Here is a 20,477-nt window from a genome sequence, read left to right on the forward strand (position 1 = left end):
GTAGGGAAGAGGTCTATTTTTATCATAGTAGTCAAGGAAAGCTATTGATGTCACATTTAAGCAGAGAACTGAAAGAGAGTGAAACATGCAGTCTAAGAAAAGAATATTCCAGGTGGATGGAACCAAGGTAAGGATCCTGATAGAGTGAAAGTCAACAAGAGCCAGTCCTGTTCCTCCATTTTCAAAGAGAAGCTGATTCCCCCAGCTTGGCAATGAGCAAAGTTATAGCAAATCTGTGTAATTCATCTGACACTGAATGTGTTGCATTTTAATACTAGTTATCTTTGAGAGGTTGAGATGCTTGCTTGTAAGACTTAGCTCCTTTAGGCCAGGGACCTTGCCTATGCTTCTTGATGTACACCAATCTAAAAATAGTCCTTTCATTTGACAAGCATTAACAAGAACTCAATAAACACAATTATGATCTTATCAATGATCTATGCTATTGTCATGCCTTCAAGGAGCATCTATCAACCAACTCTTGACTAAAGATGGAGTTGGGCAGAGGGTAGTGAGAGGTGCTGGCTATTAAAAAATATATACCCAATAAATGTTGGCTTTCAATTTCTGTTTAGGTTTATTTTATAACAGTTTGGTAATATGTGTTCATAATTTATTAAAACAATTCACTCTTCATTAAAATTACAATTAAAAGGTTTCATTTTTAGTTGCTGAGGAATAGCTTTTGTCACAGACCTTTCTCTGATGGTACTATTGAACTGTTTTGGGGTGCCATGAACTGTGCTCATTTAAGTGGGTAAACTTAACTGATAATTGTGTGTTCTGCTCCACTGAATGGCATTACCCCATCTTTCTCCCTCTTCTGGGCCTCCCTGTTCTGAGACACAACAATATTGAAGTCAAACCAAATAATAAACCTACAATGGCCTCTATGTGGTCAAGTGAAAAAGAGAGTCACTTACTTCATGTTTCTACCTCAACACAAAAGCTAGAAGTGACAAAGGCATGTCAAAAGCTAGGCCTTTTGTGTCAAATAGTTAGCCAAGAGGTGAATGCAAAGGAAAACTTGAAGGAAATTATAAGTGCTACTCCCTTCATTTAAAATTATGTTTATTGAGGTACAATAGACATACAACATATTAGTTTCAGGAATAACAACATATGATTTGCTATTTGTATATATTGCAAAATGATCATCTGAACTCTACTTAAAATCCATCACCATACAGTTACAATTTTTTTTCTTGTGATGAGATCCACTACTTTTAAGATCTACTCCTTTTGCAACTTTCAAACATATAATATGGTAATTGTTAACTGTAGTCATCATGCTGTAGATTACATCCCCAGCACTTTTATAAACAGAAATCTGTAACTTTTGACCCCCCTACGCTCATTTTCACCTGCCCATGGCAACCACCAATCTGTTCTCTGTATCTTTGATCTTCGGTTTTCTGTTTCTACATAAAAGTGAAATCATACAGTATTTGTTTTTGTCTGACTTATTTCACTTAGCATAGTGTCCTCAAGGTCCATCCATATTGTTGCAAATGGCAAGATTTCATTCATTTTATGGCTGGACAATATTCCATTATATATGTATACATTTTTTTAAATTCATTAATTTATCAGTAGACAGGTTGTTTTCATGTCTTGGCTCTTATAAATGTTACAACATAGGGGTTCAATTTCTTTTTGAATTAGTTTTCTTCCAATAAATACCCAGAATTGCTGGATCATCTTGTAGTTTAATTTTTTGATGAATCTCTATACTGTTTTCCATAATGGTTGTACTGACTGACATACCTACCAACACTGTACAAGGGTTCTCTTTTCTCTATACTTATGCCAACATGTTATCTTGCCGTTTTAGTAACCTAAGAAGTGTGAAGTGATTATCTCATTATGGTTTTGATTTGCATTTCCCTGATGATTAGTGATACTGAGAATCTTTTCATATAACCTGTTGGCCATCTCTATGTCTTTAGGAAAATGTCTATTCAGGTCTTCTGCCTTTTTCTTAACTGGATTATTTTGTTGTTGAGTTAAAGGAGGTCTTTATAGGTATTGGATATTAATCCCTTTTCAATTATGATTTGCAAACATGTTCTCCCATTCAGTAGGTTGCCTTTTCATTTTGTTGATGGTTTCTTTGGTCATGCAGCTTTTTAGTTTGATGTAGTCCTACTTGATTTTACTTTTGTTGCCTTTTTGGTGTAAGATCCAAAAAAAATCATCACCAAGATGATGTCAAGGAGCTTACTGCCTATGTTTTCTGCTAGTTTTATGATTTCAGATATTATATTCAAGTCTTTATCACTTAACTCAAAACTCCATATTGAGTTAATTTTTGTGTATTGTGTAAGACAGTTTGTATGTATGTATAAGGAAAAACTATTAAAAAAAAAGTGAGCTCTGGAAAAAGAGGGTTAGTTCATTTGTGTCACCTTCAGTGTCTTGGTGGTGACTTTGTCCTTCTCAATGATGTGGACTATGATTCCTATGCCTGACACTGTATCCTGGTCTAGAACATTCAGCGGGACTTGTGAGATGGTTTCAAATAGATGTTCGGGATCCATGTTGGGTTCCCAGAAGGTCTCACACATCCTGTACATTTGTTCAGCACAGGTGCCATTGACCACAGGTCATCAGTCACTGTGGGGCAGCCAGTGAAGTCTAGAGAGCAAAGGATAGACTTAAAAGTCTATGCATCCAACCCAGCAATGACTGGCTCAGTGTATTAGGGAACAAACTATTCCCCATACAAGAGGTTGGCCACAATGCTCATTAGGGCTTGATCTGCCAGCTTTCCTTCAGCCATACATGTTTAGCTAGAACTTGAAGCGCTAGCAATGTTCTGAACATCAATGGTGAGCCCAGCTTGGCTGATGATCAGTCAATAGCCCATGGGGAAGATCTGGAAGTCTGTGGTCACCATCTAGGCCCAGAAGTAGGGCTAATAATTATATTCTTTTCTCTTTTCATTTTAATAATGGTAGTTGAAGATTAAAAATAAAATCTAAGCATTTTATCAAGAAGTGCATTCAAACAGGTTTGCTGCTTTGGGAATGATGACTAATAAATGGTCATTTAACAATAACTGTCAGGCAAAGAGTTTTTTCCCCCATTTTACAGAAGAGGATTTGGTTGAGAAAATAATTTATTCATGATCACACAACATGCTAGAGATGGAATTCAAAAATTCAAACCTATATCTGCCTGACAATGCTACATTCTACACCATCAAGGATTTTCAAACTTTAGCATGCTTCGGAATACCTCGGGTGCTCGTTCCAAGCATAGATTCTCAGATGGCCTCTTGGAATATGCTTTGTAAACAAACTGTGTGTGATGTGCCCCAGTATTCAGACTTAAGAGCAAGAGCCTGTTATCTCTGAAAATTGCTGACTGAAGAAAATCAGAAACTATGTATCTTTACAATAAATGATATTAATTCATTATTTTTACCTGGTTATAAACCAGTTATTCCTCAGCTACTATAATCCTAGCATTTTCATCTGAAAAGCAATGTATTAAGGTATCCAAGAGCATTTTTAATATAGAGTCTATGACTTTTGAAGGATTCTTGCTAAATTTGAATCTGGCTTAAAAAAAAAAAGCCTACCTTCCCAGGATTAACTACAAGATATAACTGATCATCCAGACTGGGACACTGTTGAAGGTGAAAGGGGGCACTATTATGTCAAACACCATGAATTAACTGGAACATCTCAAGCAAACCAAGACATAGGAGGGAAAGTCAATCAAACTTTTCTCACCATGTCCTACCCCTATTATGTATTTTTAAACACTAATTAGTACATTCCTAGTCCAATTCAATCATTGGTTTACCATTTGCTTCATTTTCTTATTTTGCAAAATATTATTTAAGAGCAATAAAAACTCCTTTTTTTGTTTGCACAAAGTCAATCCAAAATACGGATGCAGCTGTGAATTACTGGGAGAGAACAGCTGGAGGACATCTGCATTCAAATCCCAGGAGGCCAAGATGAGGCTATGACCTTCAACAATCATCTGTAAAATAAGGAGAGAATATCCATTCCAGCATTAATAGTGGATCAGATAAGATTAAAAAACACATTTTCATAAAAGCTGAAAAATGTTATACATGTGGGTATAAATGTGAAGGAAACATTATAAGACATCTTCTGACAGCAGATGCTGTGGTATTACTGGATACTGACAGATTGTTTTTGATGGAAATATTGCCACTTCCCTCATTGGATTTCTGGGCAGGATGGTTTCTGGATCCTTCAGCAGCCATGGCATCACAGTCCCAATACCTTCATCTGTAGAACTGGACATGACTTTCAATACCACAGTCCTACTACATTTACACTATATGTCAGCTATTACGTTAAGTCCTTTGGCCCCATCCTTGAAGACAAGAATGGCAGGTCAGCACCATTACAATCTTGCAATATGAGTTTGGGGAGGAAGCATGTGACTGAGTGTCAGGATCTTCAAATATTAGGACTGTCTCAGCTGCTAATTAACCACATGATCTTGGACAAGGTGTACCTATAAAATGAGGGAATATACTAGAGGATTATTAAAGACCCTATAAGCTCTGCCATTCTATGATTACAAAATACACCCTTGGCATTTTATAAGTTTAGATGACTGCATTCTTGGATATTTTCCTAATCTTTCTCATACAGAAAAATAACTTAAGCACTACTAAACAAATAGATGTTTGAAATAAGAGATTTAAAGTTGTTTCAGGATACATTTAAACTCATAATACACAAATAGCTCAATTAAGAAACATTCCTGTATGAAACTGCAGGTGTAAACATAAAATAAGAAACATTTGTTTTACAAAGTAATTTGCTATATGACCGTGAACTTGAGCTGTTAAAATAATTATCAAAGGCTCTATCATTTATGAATTTTTCAATTCTGAGACAGTCTTAGCATTTTATGTGTCTAGATGACTTCCTTCATTTTTGGATATTTTTTCTTTACATTTTCCAGTTTATTATCATTACAGAAAAAAAATATTTAGTACACAATTACAGAAAAAGCAGTTTTAAATAGAGATTTAAAGTAACTTCAAGATACATCTGCACTGAAATATACAGATAAAATAGTTGTTGAGTCAGGAAACACTTAATTCACAGTCTCAATTCCATTAATTCACAGAAAAGAACATGACGAAGTAACATTTGTCTTACAAAGTAACTGAATTTTTAAAATTTTGTAACTAGAGACATGTACAACGCTTACAGCATTTACACAATACTTATTTTCAGAATAGGTTTTTGACCTCTAAGAAAGAAAATTCTCAGTGACAAGCTTTAGATATGCAATTTAGCCCACTGGGTATTAGCTTTGTTCTAAGAAGCAGTTACACATAAAAAGTTCCCCATACCCTCCAGCGTGAGAAAATGGAACAGGAAATTTTAAGAAAAAAAAAATTCCTCCAAAGTGTAAATGATAAAGTCCAATGAGAATGTTTACAAATGAACTTAAGATGTCAATTATTCAACAGAGCAAGTGACTTAAATTTGCACATTAACTCCTTTTCTGCTTTCTACTTCTGAGATATTAGGCTGGCACCTACTGTGTAGCATTGGGAACACATGAGGACCAGACAGTCCCAGTGGTGTGCTAGTAAACGTTTTAACAACTAGTTCTTGAGGGGAAGGAGAGGCCTTTATAGCATTTACCAGCCTCAAGGGTAAAAATACTCTATGGCAGATTTCAAGCTACCAAGAACCTGGTAACTGGCTTACAATATTCCTGAAACTTAAACAATCACCATCTCCCACAAGTCATTGTAAGCCAGCTCCAACACACCACTGTATGGTTCCCACTCTCAGGCAGCTCATAATCTCTTTGTGGGTACATATTTAAGAGGACAGAAAAGAATAGAGATAAAATTTAATGATTGAATTATGTTTTTTGTAAACAGTTTACAAGTTTAAAGGTACACTAAAATCTGGAGTTTTCCAATTTGTTTACTATTCTACTTTTTCTCTTAAATCTATTTCATGAAATTCAAATGTAGTATACTTGGAAGGAAGTAAATAATAAGTGGAATAAGGAGGAAAACAGACAAGAAAAGACATCCTAAGATATGTTAATAGCTTTCATGTTTATGTTGGAAAAAAATGCCTATGAAGATAAGGGCAAATATAGTGTGATATTTAAAATTCCATTTTCTGTAAGCCCTTTCAGTTCAGTTCACAAGTCCTGAAGTTTCGTCCTCTCCTCTTTGGCTGCAGCTTTGATGACATCAGCTAGCTTTTTCTGCACAATTTTGAAGAGCATCTACTACACATCATTCACACTATCAGCTCATAATAAAAGACAGAACTAAATTCTTGAGTCTGAAAACTGAATTTCCTTTGCATAGTCAACCTCTTGGGTCAGATCTTGGGCAAGTGCCGGCTGGAGTGACCAGGAAATTCTTCTGGTAGCAAAACGTGGAGTCTGCAGGTTGGGCATGTCCCCTGTTGCATCAACCAAGGTCTAATGCACTAAGGAGCAAAAATATTCATGTCAGTCTCTCAGTTTGACCTAGCAGAGGCAGCTGTTACTCTCTGTGTAAGAGTTACAAATCTGACATGTGGGTTACCAAGCCAGCTGCTGCAATAATGGCACCTTCTCTGTGGTCTGCTAAACAATACAGCTGGGAACTGCACAACACCTTTCAACCAGTTTATTCCATTAGGATCCTCTCCCCAGCTCCAGTTTTCCAGATGAGGAGCAGTTCTCCCTAACAAAGAAGTTGAGGAAACCTATATATTTTCTCTTTTTTCATATATTGCTCTCATTTATAATTCAGAAGAAGCCATAACTAAACATACAAAAGTCACCAATACTATGTATCAAGTGCTTATGGTGTTTTGAAGTTAAAATCCCTAGATGATGGATATACACCTTAGATTGCTCTTGCTTTGATAACAGTAGTAGTACTCTGGCTATGAACTGTCTTTTAAGTCATTTGCTTGAAAACTGCCTCTCCAAAAACAAACCATTTCTACCTGTATGAATAATGGAGAGCCAGGTCAGATGAGAGAACATTAATAACAGGTACAAGATATGAGGCGCATTACATCTAGCCCTAAAAAATAGCCTGAATAAATTAAGTGCTTTCTATTCAATGGACAATGGCAAAGAAAAAATAAGTTTTGTGAAACATTTATTTTCTAAATGATTAGGACTTTAAAAACTTCAAATGGGAAAGTCAGGATGCTAAGTATCTTTCCTGATCTTTTGGAATTAGCCATTTCATGCATATCTCTCTTCATATCAGAGCAGATGCAAAATGTAATTCTATACCAGATATTACATATCTTTGCAATGATGCTTTACAGCTACAACTCGAATCAGCTGGCTATTGTTCATTTCCCTGAGAAGCAATTCTTGTGTAAAATTACCTTTTCCTGGGTCAAATTACATTTCTGCCACAGAAAACTCAGATCACAAGTTGTCTGTCAATAATATCTGCACAGCAGCAACAGCAGGAATTAATCTACACAAGCTGCCAAGAATCAACAAGATATGCCAGTCTTATGTATTTCTAACATCACAATTTAAGGCTGAACATCTTAAAAGGAAATACAGGAGTCTGGACAGACTGTTAAGGTCTTATGTTTATAATGGTAGCGGGGGGCCATCATTAGGTGTGGACAAAGGACACTATGTGTTATTTTTACCATGTCAAGACGAAGTGGCACTGCTGCTCAACTGCCACTGAACTGCCGTGTCAATCAACATTCTCCCCCAGGTCTACTCAAGGAAGCTGCCTGCTCTGTGCCATTGCAGTCTCATTGTTGTCCCTTCTTCTGGAAGGTATATGGAGATTGGAGAAAGCACAGTGCAATCCATGCCTAAGTAAGGGGTAACAGGTGCTTCTGTGTGGTACCCAAATGCCCAGAGTTCTATCCAGTGGGATTCATGGCACAGCAATGGATGATGATGCATGCTTCATGACGATGTATGATGTATGAGTTCAAGTGAGGCAGTATGAATTGTGCTTAGTTGATTTATGGTAAAATATTAAAAAGTAAGTTTAAAGGGTTACCTGAGAGTGGAATTTGTGAGCACAAGGCAAAACTGAGAGGTTTTCTGGAGAGAGGTTCTCATGACAGATCACACAGGGCTCCTCTTCTTCTTCTTCTTCATTATCCTAGGGAAAATACACATAAAGTTAAATTCAACTCATTTCTTTCTCCCAAACTTAAATGTATTTAAAATCAACACTCTCAGTCTCACCAAATTACTGGCTCCTTCCCATGCGGCAGGACCTTGTGAACCAAGGGGCCTCCAGGCTGGTTTGGGGGGCTGGGTAGCATTAGATTGTGGTGGAGTGTGGCTGGGTGAAACACAGTTACCATTGGGCACTGATTGTCCTTGACACTGAAAATAAATTATTTTTTTAAAGAGGTGTTCTAAAACAGGAACAACTGAGGGTATACTAAAAATTAGCAAAAGGGTAGAGGTCAATCAGATTCATGAGAAATCTTGAAACAAAATGTTAGTGGTATTAATACTCAGAAACAGGTAAAGACAAAGATAACTCTGTATGCCCTTTAAAACAAGTCTGCAGAAAATCAGAAAAAAATCTCTCCCTTTAGAATCATTCGAAGTAACCAACAGTAAATTTGAAAGCCAATTGTAGTCTAGAATGATGGGGTGGTGTTTCAAAAAGACTTCCTGTACCATTTTACAAGTTGAATTGTTCATTGTTAAAAGGTGATTTAATACAATTACGTGTTATTGATTTTTCTGAACATGTTACAGAGATAATTAAGACGTTAAACTATTAGACATTAGGGCAGAGAGATATGTTTTGTTTCTTTTTACCTGTGATCTCTTGGGGTCAATAAATTGGGAAATCTTGTAAACAATTTCATCAAATGTCAGTCCAGATAAGGACTTCCCATGAGCATCCTTCAATTTCCGTAAGAAATCTGTAAGCTCCTTTCTAAAAGAGATCAAGGAAAGAGCAGTGATAATTTTCCTTACTCCCTTGAGGATATGCCCCCCCCAATACCATATAAAATCCTGTCATATCATTGATATGCAGCAAACAGATATGACCCTTTAGATCTGATTTTTTAAAAGTGATCACAAGTCTATCTGCATTTTTGTCCAATCAGAATGAAAACTCCTGTATTCATTAATGATACTTATTCTGCTCATGAGTGATAAAATTTAGTATTTGTTTCTTTCCCCAAATCAGACTGTTTCTGGAAGTGCACTGTGTGAAAATTTAGTTTATCTGCTTACTTACATACTGAGCTCTTTTACCATATTCCTCAGTGATCTCTTACTGATGACTGTAATTCTCCTTCTAAATTATGTAATGTACTAGTGGTCCCTCTCTCCTTTATCAGTGTTAACAGTTTCACTTTTGTAAAACTCAAACAAAAACATTATACAAAACAGGAAAGTGAAGATTAAAAGACACATTAATTATGTGGTAAACCTAGGAATATTTTAATCAATATGTTCCTTTTCAACTTCATGGTCTACTGACCCAAAGCCTCCATATATAATTTTGGCAGAATAGGGTGGGATGAAATATTTTTCTTTCCAAAATTAAGTGTCATGTCATCAGCCTTGTAAAACTGCCTTTGATTTACTATTTTCATTTTATATGTACATATTTATAACAATTGTATTACAGTTCTATTTGCATAATCTATTCACTAGTATATTTGTAACACCATAATCTAATCTCAAAGCAAAACAGTATGTACATTAAGTAAGTGTTGGTCTTCAAATGAAAATATTGGTGAAATCTAGAATTATTTCCTCAGATATGAGTAAAGATAAAAGAAACTTCATTTCTAGAGAAGAATTAAATATCTTTCTGCTAAAGTCAGAACTCTGATAAGCACAGTAAAATCACGATTTCTTGCATTTTAACTGTGTTCTCTAACAAAGAAACTGTAAGGAGTCTCAATAAAATTAAAGAAATGGGGACTAAAACCTGATGATGTGCTTATATAGCATACATCAACTTAAAATTCACTTTGGAAATAGGTTATTAAGATAATTATTGCGGCTGAGGTTTAAAACTAGTTTTAGTAAATGAGCAAACCTAAATTAAAAAATTTGTTCTATTATCATTTAAGACTAATAACTTTAGTGAAGAGGTTCAGCAGTTATATTGAACACTATCCCTTCTGATAAATCCATTTTCCTTACCAAGGCCCTGTTAAGGAAATATCTATACTTTTTTGTGCATGTTATGTTTCTCTGAAACATTTCATTGCTCTAACTATGGCTATCAAAGTTATAGAGTATGATCTGTACTCCCCACTAAATAAAAACTGAAGTACCTGGTCTGTTGAGGAAAGGCAGTTTTCAGCCTGTCTGTAATCCTCTCCCAGTTCATCACGGGGGAATCACTTCCCACACTTGCACTGGGAGGCCCACTTTCTCCCACAGGCGCCGGCATGGTCCAGGCTATGCCAGTCACCTATAAGGAACACACAGTTACAATCCATCAGCTTCAGTTTTTAGGAAGTAACATTTCATGCCAACATGATATTTCCATACATCAGAAAATGGGTAGAATGAAGAAGAGGGATATTGACATACATGTTCTCTTTTATGAGGTTCTTTTTTCCTTAACTAGCATACCAATCTTTATTGTTTACAATTACCCTTATTTTAAAAATGGGACATGCTAGTCTCAGTAAATGCAAACATATACTGAAATATGTACAGAGCATTTACTGCTATATTTTATAATAGTGAAAAACTGAAAACAGCCTGAAGTCTGTTAGTAGGGTAATGAGTAAATCAAATCCTTAAGAATAGATCTTTATGTCTGAGCATGACAGATGTTCATCCCACGTTTCATTAAAAAAAGTCTGTGGCATAGTATTCTATGGCATGACTTATTTTATAGTAAAAATTTCTAAATGCGTATGCATAGAAAAAGGTTTGTAGGTTAAAAAAAATCTGTAAAGAGTGATTATTTTCTAGGATTCCATTACAGGATAATTTTGCTTTCTACTTTGCATATTTATCATATATTTTATATATTTTTTGTTTTTTTTTATTACTTTATGATTAGCATGAACTTTTGTAATTAAAAAAAATAAAGCTGAACTTTCACACAATTAAATAAAGATGAGAATACTACTAGAATGTCTGCCCAATGTCTCATGAATGCTACACACAAAGGCAGTATGGAAGTTGTAATGACACCTCTGAGCCATGAAGTCACCAGTTTGTCCCATATTTTATAATAGTTCCTTCTCAGAAATTTAAGATTCTAATATCAAAAAGTGAATATTTTGAAGTGTTAATCTGATTACTAGGATGATTATAAACATGGCATCTTTTACCCAAGACTCTATAGGTTATTTTCAAATACAAGGTTAGTACTTGTGAAAAATTAGCAACTACTAGTAATAGTTGTAAGAACTTGGCAGAATACTGGCCAGAAAAATGGGTTTGCCTTAGTATCAAGTTTTTTTCCAGAAATAATAATGTTTTACATAGTATGTTCCAAGGTGATGCTGTTTATATGGTTTATAAAGATGAAACACTCTTCTCTTGTACAAACATATATAGGGGTGTGTGTGTGTAAATAAAATTTTTCCTTGGCTTCATGGCATAATTTAGTTTGTTGTGAACTGGCTTCTGTGCTTTTGAACCTACACAACAGCCATGTCAAACATAAATTACCTATTAAAAATATCAATCTACCCTGCACTGTTGCCTGTTGTACGGGTAAGACTAATTGTAAGAATTACCTATTATAAAAATATACTTATTTTTGCATCCAAAAACTAAGCTAAGATCAGTTAATGAAATAATTAAACACAGTGCCTCATATGAGTCTACTCATTCATTCATCATTCATTTTTTATCACCACCACCATCACCATTACTTGTCAAATAAAGAGAAGACATTCATTCAGGAAGTCCACCATAGTGATAAAGAACTAGTTAATGTTTATTCCACCAAGAAGGGAACTTTACCAGAGGGGCTCTAGATTGGCCAGGTGCAGAGATGACTCCAGGGCAAATGGCAGACATTTGAGGAACAGCGAGTATTGGTCTAAAGAAAGACTCTTTCACAAGGGGTCTTCCCAAGAACTGCTGCATCTAAAATAGATAAGATAAAAAATAAAAAATGTAGGCAATGATCCAAACTCACAGGATGTTTGGGGAAAAACCATGATTTGAAATCTAGATACAAAGCACATTAGAAATAATGTTAGTTGAATATATGAATATTTGGAAAAGCAAAGGGAAGTGAAGTATATACTAAAGAGCCCTGAGAGAGAGAAGAGAGTTGAGTTCTAGTCCCACTTTGTCTACCTAGCTGGGTAATCTTGGATACCAAGTTACTAATCTGTAAGATTAGAAGGTTGGGTTAGGTGATTTTTAAGGTTCCCTCCCAACTGTAATATAGGACCATGTAAAGGAGCTCCTCAATGAACATTGTCCATGTTGATAAACAATACTGGCACTCAAATTCCACTAATGAACCAAAGTTGTCTGTAGAAGGTATTACTTCTGCCAGTATGTATTAGAGAGACCATGTACCACCTGGTAGAATTCTAACTTTATGTTTAGCTCCAAGAAGAGTGGTGTGGGGCTGGGGGATAAACTATCCTACAGTGGCTTGTAGATATGTTTATGGGTGTTACAACACTTCCCAAGGGGTTATAGAAAGCTTGCCCTTCTTAAATCTACCCATGGGATGGATACCTTATCAGATGGATTACAGAAGAAAAGAAATGTATTGAGCAGCTAACTTGGTCAGGTCTAGCACTAGCATAAAGCAGAAATTCAACTACTCGTTGAATTTTTAGAAATGGACATCAACATAACTCTTACATAATGATCCTAAAACCATCAGGTGAAAGGTTAATGGGGAACTTTATGATAGATCAGGCTGATATTCAATTCTTAGAAGAGACACTGTATGTCTTCTGTGTGTATATATATATATATAAAATCACTTATAAAGTACTCTTGCCAAAAATATTGAACTATATTTTACTAACCCTCTAGATCTAATGATTAGTTTATAGAAAATAGGACATGTACAATGACACCAGAAATAATCAGCTAAATCAATAATGTGGGATATTGATCAGGATAAATAACTTAGTTTTTTAACAAATAAATGCCATGAATAAAGGGGAAGGGGTTGGATAGCTGTTACAGATTTAAAGAACAATCAGCCAAATGCAAAGTATAAATCTTGCTTAGATTGTTTTTAAAAATAAGGGTTTTTTAAATAAGCATAGGTATAACAAATTCGAAATATTGTCAAGCTAGGTAAGAAAAATACATTTTGAGACAACTGGGAAATATAAATCTTAACTGGATGTTATATATTGAAAATCATTACTTTAAGTAGGAAAATGGTGGTGTTACTATATCTAATGATAAGTCCTTATCTTTCAGGAATATACAAAAGTATAATGGATGAGATTATATGATATGTAGGGTTTACTTAAATATTCCAATGGAGAGGAAAAAAGAGATTACATGAAACAAGACTGACAAAACGTTGATAATGTTGAAGGTGGCTCTTGGGTTCACAGAGGTTCATTAGATTATTCTATTTTTTTGCATGTTCCAAATTTTCATAATGAGAAGCTTTTAAAGAGTGAATGAATGGTGGGCACTGAGTCAACAGTCCTATTCTCTTTGAGAACAACTGTTATCTAACATTTCTTTGCTGGATTATCCAGAGCACAAAAATCAAGATATAATGAAACACATAAAAATACTGGGCTCAACTAGGAACAGTACCATTATTCCAGACTTCTCAGGTTAAACTACTATACATTTAAAGCCTGGTGACCATTGCTTAGAAAACTAGAATCTCAGAGATAGATGGACTTCAGTAATCAGATTATCTAGTACAATTTCTTAACTTATAGATGGGAAAAAGAAAGTCCAGAATGGTTGTTTTTCCCAAGACCAACACAGTTTTTCACAGAATAAGGACCTGAACCGAGAATGTCCAGTGTACTTCTACTGTATGATACAAACTCAATTCATTAGAAAATAGCATTATCACATTTTTAGCATTGGTGCTCTTAATCTGTTCCACTAATGCTCAGTGGTCACTGATGCTTGCACTTTAACACATTACCTTTGATCAAGCACAGTACTGACTGTGGTTAGGAGCACAAAAGATATACATATACCTCCCAGATGTTAGCAGAAGGATGCTATGAATCCCACAGAGCCTAACTGCCAGTGGGTTTTTGCCCTTGACTAAACCCAGGTAAGCCACATCAAACATAAAGTCTCTGAAGGGGCGAGGGTCTAGAGGTCAAGGTTTGACTATGTTTGTCAGCTACAGAGTATCCCTAGTGTCAGACATTGTATGTTAGTCTGGTTCTGAGATACTCCAAAGAACAACTCTATTATCTAGCGTCTGAGTCTCCAGAGCCATTTTATACTTAGAGTCATGGGAGAGTTTAACTACAATCTACAGACTGTAGTTTCAATAAGGGGAGAAGGAACAGGGTTTCTAGAAATCTTCCCAAGAATATATTACTTCCTGTAGAACTACAGAGAATTTTGGGGATATCTCTGTCATTTATGAAACATATTCCTTTATCAGGATAGTTGGGTATGATGGTGTTCCAAGCCTAGAATAATAATGTCCATAATAAAGTGCTCCTGTAAAAACTGAATTGACCAAAATTATAAGAGGCAGCACTGTCCTTTTTAAAGCCCAAGGTGTATACCATATAAGGCTTTTAGCTCTGGATTCTTCTTTAAAAACCCAGTGTGACTTCATACAATTTTTAATTTCTTTGATAGAGTCAATTATTTGTGGAAATAACATTTTCAAAGTTTGACTACGAGCAGAAGTGATTTGATCCTAAATATCTCATACCTTTTATCTTTTCCTACTCCCAGATCTGTTACAATAAAAATGATCACCTAATGGTTCTGTCCTAAAAGGTCTTTTGGAATGTTGTGTGAGTTCACAGGGTGAAGGCACTATGCTTCCCCAAAGGGCAACAAAAATAGTATAGCATAGAGATTAGTTTGTCTGATTAAGACTCACTGATCCCTAACAACAAGCAGGCAAAGATAACAAATGGAAGCTCTCCTTGCTGTTAAAGACAAAATAGAAGAAAAAAGCCAAGGACAAAAAGTCTAACATAGAAGTGGAGGAGTACAATGCAGCCTGCTAGGTTATTATGCTGAGATATTTCAGTCATCCAGAGGTAACCTGAGGGCACTGAGAATTCTGAGCATTCATTAATTTCCTCCCATGATGTAGGTGACATTGGCAGAATGAAAGAGAATATATTACCTCTTTATATATCAAATGTATCACTAAAATCCAGTGGAAAACCTACGTATGGGCTTCAGCTGAGCTAGCCAGCTAGTTATATCACCTGCAGGTGATATAGGGAAATGGCCATAATTACCAATGATATGTACAACATACACCTATTCTACTTTGAACACATTTTAAACATACTGCATATTCAGTGCTTTACAGCCCTTACCAATGGCAAGATGAAGACAGTAATTTTTCAAAATGTCATTATTTCTTACCAGTATCTCAGGACTTGGTGGTGGTGGAGGAAGCTGGATTGGAGGCAAGGTACTCAAGGCAAACCCTTGCTTCACCTTATTTATCTGTTCATTGTACTGTGTCTAGTAGAAGAGAAATAATATTTTAGAACAAAATCAACTTCAAAGAAATAGCATATGGGAACACTTGATGTAGTTTTGAATAATACAACAAAGAACAGTGGTCCCCAACCTACTATGTCAGAAATAATATAGAAACAATTGTTGACATAAAAACAATTCTTTCTATAAAGAGTTATCCCCAAGTGTAAATAGCTGTATTTTTAGAAATCTGTTGATTGACAAGATACAGACACATAAATCATAGATCCTTGTGATAATTCCTTAAAGCTAACCATAATTTTTAGCCCCCAAAATTGGAAACACTGATACAAAATGAAGAGATTCTAAAGATTCAAGCAGCTACCTATCCTGACTGATAAATATGAGGAAAAAAGTATTTGTAACAAAGAGCTGAATTACTTGCAAATGTTCATTTTAAAAATGAAATTTTAAGGAATCCTTATTAAACATTCATATCTTATTTGTTTCAAAAGTTCCATATATACCTTTGTTTCAGTCTCTTACATTTTGCTAAAAGTAAGACTCCAATCCCTGAAGCCTAACAACCTGCTTTCAACATTTTTTGGGTTTGTTCTCACTTTGCTTTACCATATTATTTTGTAAACAACCCACAAGAGCTGGAAAAAAAAGTCTTAAGAAACAAAACATTTAGAAATTTCTACACAGAGGACCTGTGCTCAAAAGAAAGCCAATATAGAGAACTATGGGCAGCTCTTTTGAGGCCAGAACTTTGAATAAACCAACAGAAACTCAGTAAAGAATGAGTAACAAATAGGCCAGGAGAGAAACAGTCAAGACCACTAAAGAAAAATCTAGGCAAGTAGATTGCTCTCTGAGGTAGCTCTTCACAACTGGGTATCATTGTTTTCCTAGCAGTGCTGTAAAAATCACAAAACATTATATATCAACTTTAAAATATAAATACAAAATTATCCTAAAACCAAATGACTAAATTAATTAGTTGGTGTGTTACCTCTTTAGCATGGTCCTAATTCTATCACAAAACTGATTAAGAATTTATTATTTTGCATCATTAGATAAAAAGTTAAGATTGAAAACTTATACAGGTCTGCTTGATCTTTTTAATTTTGTAAACACATTATTCAGACCAAGTTAAGACATTTATTTCTGACTGGAGCAGAGTAAGCTTTGGAATTCTAGGAAAATTAGATGTGAGGCACAATTTTTTAGTTTAGAATTTACTATAAAGGGCCTAAAAGACCACATGTATGAGCCTAGGATGCTATCTCTAACCAACTACATGGAAGTAACCAAAGTCAAGCCTCAGAGAGGCATAAACTTTAATAACAGAAGTGAAAAGCTATGTTCTTCCTTAAATTCTCTAGCAATTATTTTTAATGTTAGATGTTTTAAGTTTATGTTACCTACAACACTCAGGCAATCTACTGTAAGTATACTTCACGACTTACCCTAAGGAATGCAATCTTGTTTCTGACATCTGTCACAATGGCATTCCAACTGTCTACTGCAGCCTTTAACTGAAGTGATTCTAGGTTGCTGATGTCGAAAGGGAGACACAGAGAAATTTTTCTTTTTACATACCACTTCAGTTTCCAAAAATTCCCATTATGTTCTTTAGCATATATGTAAGCAATGTAAAACAACAACAAAATTACCTCCAACGATTATCTCAAATGGGCACAAAGTTGTGTAGAATGGTTTCTCTTATTAAAAATATAAACAAAGACTTGGATTATATGATATGATTTTTTTTTCAAGAGCAAATACAACTTCTGCTTCCAGAACAATAAGTTTTTGCTCTAACTTGGCAATAATTTTTAGGACACATTATAAAATCTTTGCATAGGAATCCTACCATTGAAGTATGGAGGCTTTCCTGTTTGACTATGAAGAGAAGGCCAAACAGGAAAACTGTCCTTACCACCCAATACAGAAGCACTCTCAAGGATGCTGACTCATATTGGAAGCAAGTTTTGGACTATTTTCACATTAACCTGGACATCACAGGGCCATGACTGACCTATCAAGCTCTTTTGCAAATTAGAAAAAGATATTTTTTCCAATGTGAAGGCATATCAGAAAGAAATACCTCTTCTACAAGGATGAATTAGATTGTTCCTCTCTGTAGTGCATAAATGGTACAAACAAAGCAGCTCTGCCAAATGTGCTCACCGAATAACTTAAATCGGAACAGCTTTGAGGTGTTTAGATTCTACCTTCTCTACAAGAAAGATTTCATGTGGCCTTTCAAAGGGTCTGTTATAACATCCCTACACTAGTATCACCCAACACAACAGCTTTAAGAGAGCAGAGCAAGTTATCATTGAGATCATCTTGATAATATTCTAATTCATAGAGCACCCTTTCTCCCTCTGGCAAGCAAAGATAGACTGGTTAATCACAAGAATGCTTCCTGGACCTGAAAGTACATCAGTATATCCTGAGAATCTTGCTAAACATAAGAGATCCTGATTCTTTGGGATGGAAGAATAATGATCATTAAAAAAGATCATCATTAAAAAAATAATGACGCCATGGTCCTAGAGATTCTAATTTAATTAATTCTTTAAGTTTGAAGAATTATTCTGTACAATTACAAATTTAAGGGGAATCTCATCCAACCTGTCCAATATTTGAATACTCCAAAGGTATTTAAAATCAAGCATTACGAAACAGAATAAAGTTTTCCAATTAGAATACAACCATTTTGTAAATATCTCGTCTTCATGCATATCTCTGACAGAGATTTTTTATCAATTTCACTGCAGAGGAAGAGAAAAATCTGTCAGCAGCTATTCTGCACTCAGGAGACTTTTCAGGGCCTCAGCAGAAGCAACAAAGTAAAAGCATCAAAGTGACTAAATGACTTTAGAGGTTTACAAAACAAGGGCTTCTTCACTCCAAAGACTGATGTTATGTATATAAAACACATCAGATTATGTTCAATCTTAGAGCCACTTTCAAGTACATTTGAGATTAAGATGCATTAAGAAAGGGGGACAAGGTTACCTTGCCGCCATGTGGGTCACCCTGGCAAGCTGACTGAGGCATTCCTTTTCAGTCTGCTCTAGATGAAGCAAGCCAAAATCTCTACGACACTGCAAGAAGTACACCTACAGATATTTGAGAGAAAGAGAAGTTGAAGGTGTCCTTGTAAATGAACATATTTCAAGTAAATTTTAAGCTATTTTTCAGTTTCTTCCAATGATATCTGAGCTTCTTGAACAATACATTATAAAAAGACTTTTTAATTAATTCTGCAATGCTGATTTTTTATTCAATGATTTTTTTTATTCAATTGGTAAACACTCTAGGATCATTAGTTTTCAAACTTGCACATACACTGGATTTATCTCAGAAACTTTAAAAAATCATGTCTTGGTACCAGAGATTCTAATTTAATTGACACCAGATTTTTAAAAGCTCTCAGGTAACTCTAATATGCAACAAAGTTTAAAACCACTCAAAGAAGTACTGCTATTTCTTTTAACCAATGAACGGGTAATAAAATAATCAGACCATGCAGTGCAAGTGGCCCTTGGAGGTCCCCTAGTCCCACATCTCACACAGCAGGAATCCCTTCCACACCATTATTGTTGCCTGGTCATTTGGCAGTTCAGCAGAAATGCCAATGTTCAATATTCACAGAAAATAGCTTATTATACTCTTGGATAGCATTGTTTCTAAAAGGAATAATGAAAGTGGAAAGTTTCTGACTAAAAGAGGTAAAAAACAAAGTATACATACAAATTTGAGATCTTAAAGCAATGTGAGGTTTTTTCCTTTTTGATTAAAGCTAGCATTCTAAATACTACTCTTCAGGGATTTTTTGGTTCAGATATCACTCCTTGATTATTGACTTCTGGATTTCCAAGTACTCTGCTAAAGAACAGAGCTTACCCATGACAGGGGGGAAGGTTTGTAATGTTTTTAATGTCAGTGAGCTCTCCACAAATTTTAATTTTATTGTATATCAAGTTTGGTTATCTATAAATAAAAATTACATACACAGATAAATCACATTTCTTTTGAAAGACCCTTGCCATGGTGTTGTAGGCTAACTGGGGGGTTATGATGTGTTATGTGTCTTTGGAAGGTCTATGTAGGAAGCAGCAAAGAAAGGAGATATTATGGCAGCAGTGAAATGTCATTCTCAGATGTTTGGCTCAGTGACCTGGCTTCATGAAAATTTTCCCAAGATGTCTGTATTTGTTATATGTACTGAAGCAAACCAATTTCTTGAAGTCATTTGGGGAAAAAAACCACCAACATTAAAGCAATCAAGTACAAAATGCCAATGACTCAAAAAAGCACAAAGCCAGAGCTGTGTTTTTATGGCTAGTCTTAAAATGTCTTTTGTTTGTTCAAAATACAGTCCTTTTTTCAATTCTTTTATATATTAGTACACAAGTAAAACTTCCTTCCCTGACCCATCTCTCTCTCTCTTTTTTTTTCTTTTACCTCAGCTGTTAAAGCTCTGCTGGTTTCTGCATTCAGTTTGTTTAAGTATGTTTTAATTGTGCTTTCCAGATTATGCTTCTCCATTTCCCACTGAGATCTGAAATACATGACAATTAAAGAGTTAATAACATTGCAGCAAGAATAGACTTTTCTATCATATTCATGAGGAAAAAAGATACAAACTATTCAATGAGTAGAAAATAATTTCTTGGAAAAGTATACAACACATGAAAGCAAGAAAAGACATTATTAAACCCTTATTACTACTGTTATTCTTTATTATCAAAGGTGTAGAAGGTCTAAAGCTGTCAATATATGGGCTATGATTTAAAACTTGACTCTGAAATATAGTTGTTTGAGAATCTGAGCTCTAAAACTTAATGAATGTGAAACTTTAGACAAATTACGTCACTTCTCTATACCTG

At 35.1% G+C, this 20,477-nt stretch overlaps 1 protein-coding gene and 1 pseudogene across 8 annotated transcripts in view; both read right to left on the reverse strand.

The window, feature by feature from the left end:
* Positions 1–1,054: 1,054 nt before the first annotated feature.
* Positions 1,055–2,899, reverse strand: LOC140848398 (proteasome subunit beta type-3 pseudogene; annotated as a pseudogene).
* Positions 2,900–4,673: 1,774 nt separating this feature from the next.
* Positions 4,674–20,477, reverse strand: part of DZIP3 (DAZ interacting zinc finger protein 3) — a 95,335-nt gene continuing 79,531 nt past the window's right edge. For all 8 annotated transcript variants that reach the window (XM_037017654.2, XM_073231701.1, XM_073231698.1 and 5 more), the window contains 10 exons: positions 20,053–20,149; positions 18,601–18,704; positions 17,040–17,127; positions 15,508–15,609; positions 11,941–12,066; positions 10,284–10,423; positions 8,800–8,920; positions 8,209–8,352; positions 8,018–8,122; positions 4,674–6,467 (listed from right to left, as the gene is read on the reverse strand). In XM_037017654.2, coding sequence (XP_036873549.2) covers positions 6,357–6,467; positions 8,018–8,122; positions 8,209–8,352; positions 8,800–8,920; positions 10,284–10,423; positions 11,941–12,066; positions 15,508–15,609; positions 17,040–17,127; positions 18,601–18,704; positions 20,053–20,149 — 1,138 coding nt within the window. In that variant the 3' untranslated portion in view covers positions 4,674–6,356. The remainder of the gene's footprint in view (positions 6,468–8,017; positions 8,123–8,208; positions 8,353–8,799; positions 8,921–10,283; positions 10,424–11,940; positions 12,067–15,507; positions 15,610–17,039; positions 17,128–18,600; positions 18,705–20,052; positions 20,150–20,477) is intronic.

This window comes from Manis javanica, chromosome 3 (genome assembly GCF_040802235.1).
Source record: "Manis javanica isolate MJ-LG chromosome 3, MJ_LKY, whole genome shotgun sequence".
Classification (NCBI taxonomy): Eukaryota; Metazoa; Chordata; class Mammalia; order Pholidota; family Manidae; genus Manis; species Manis javanica.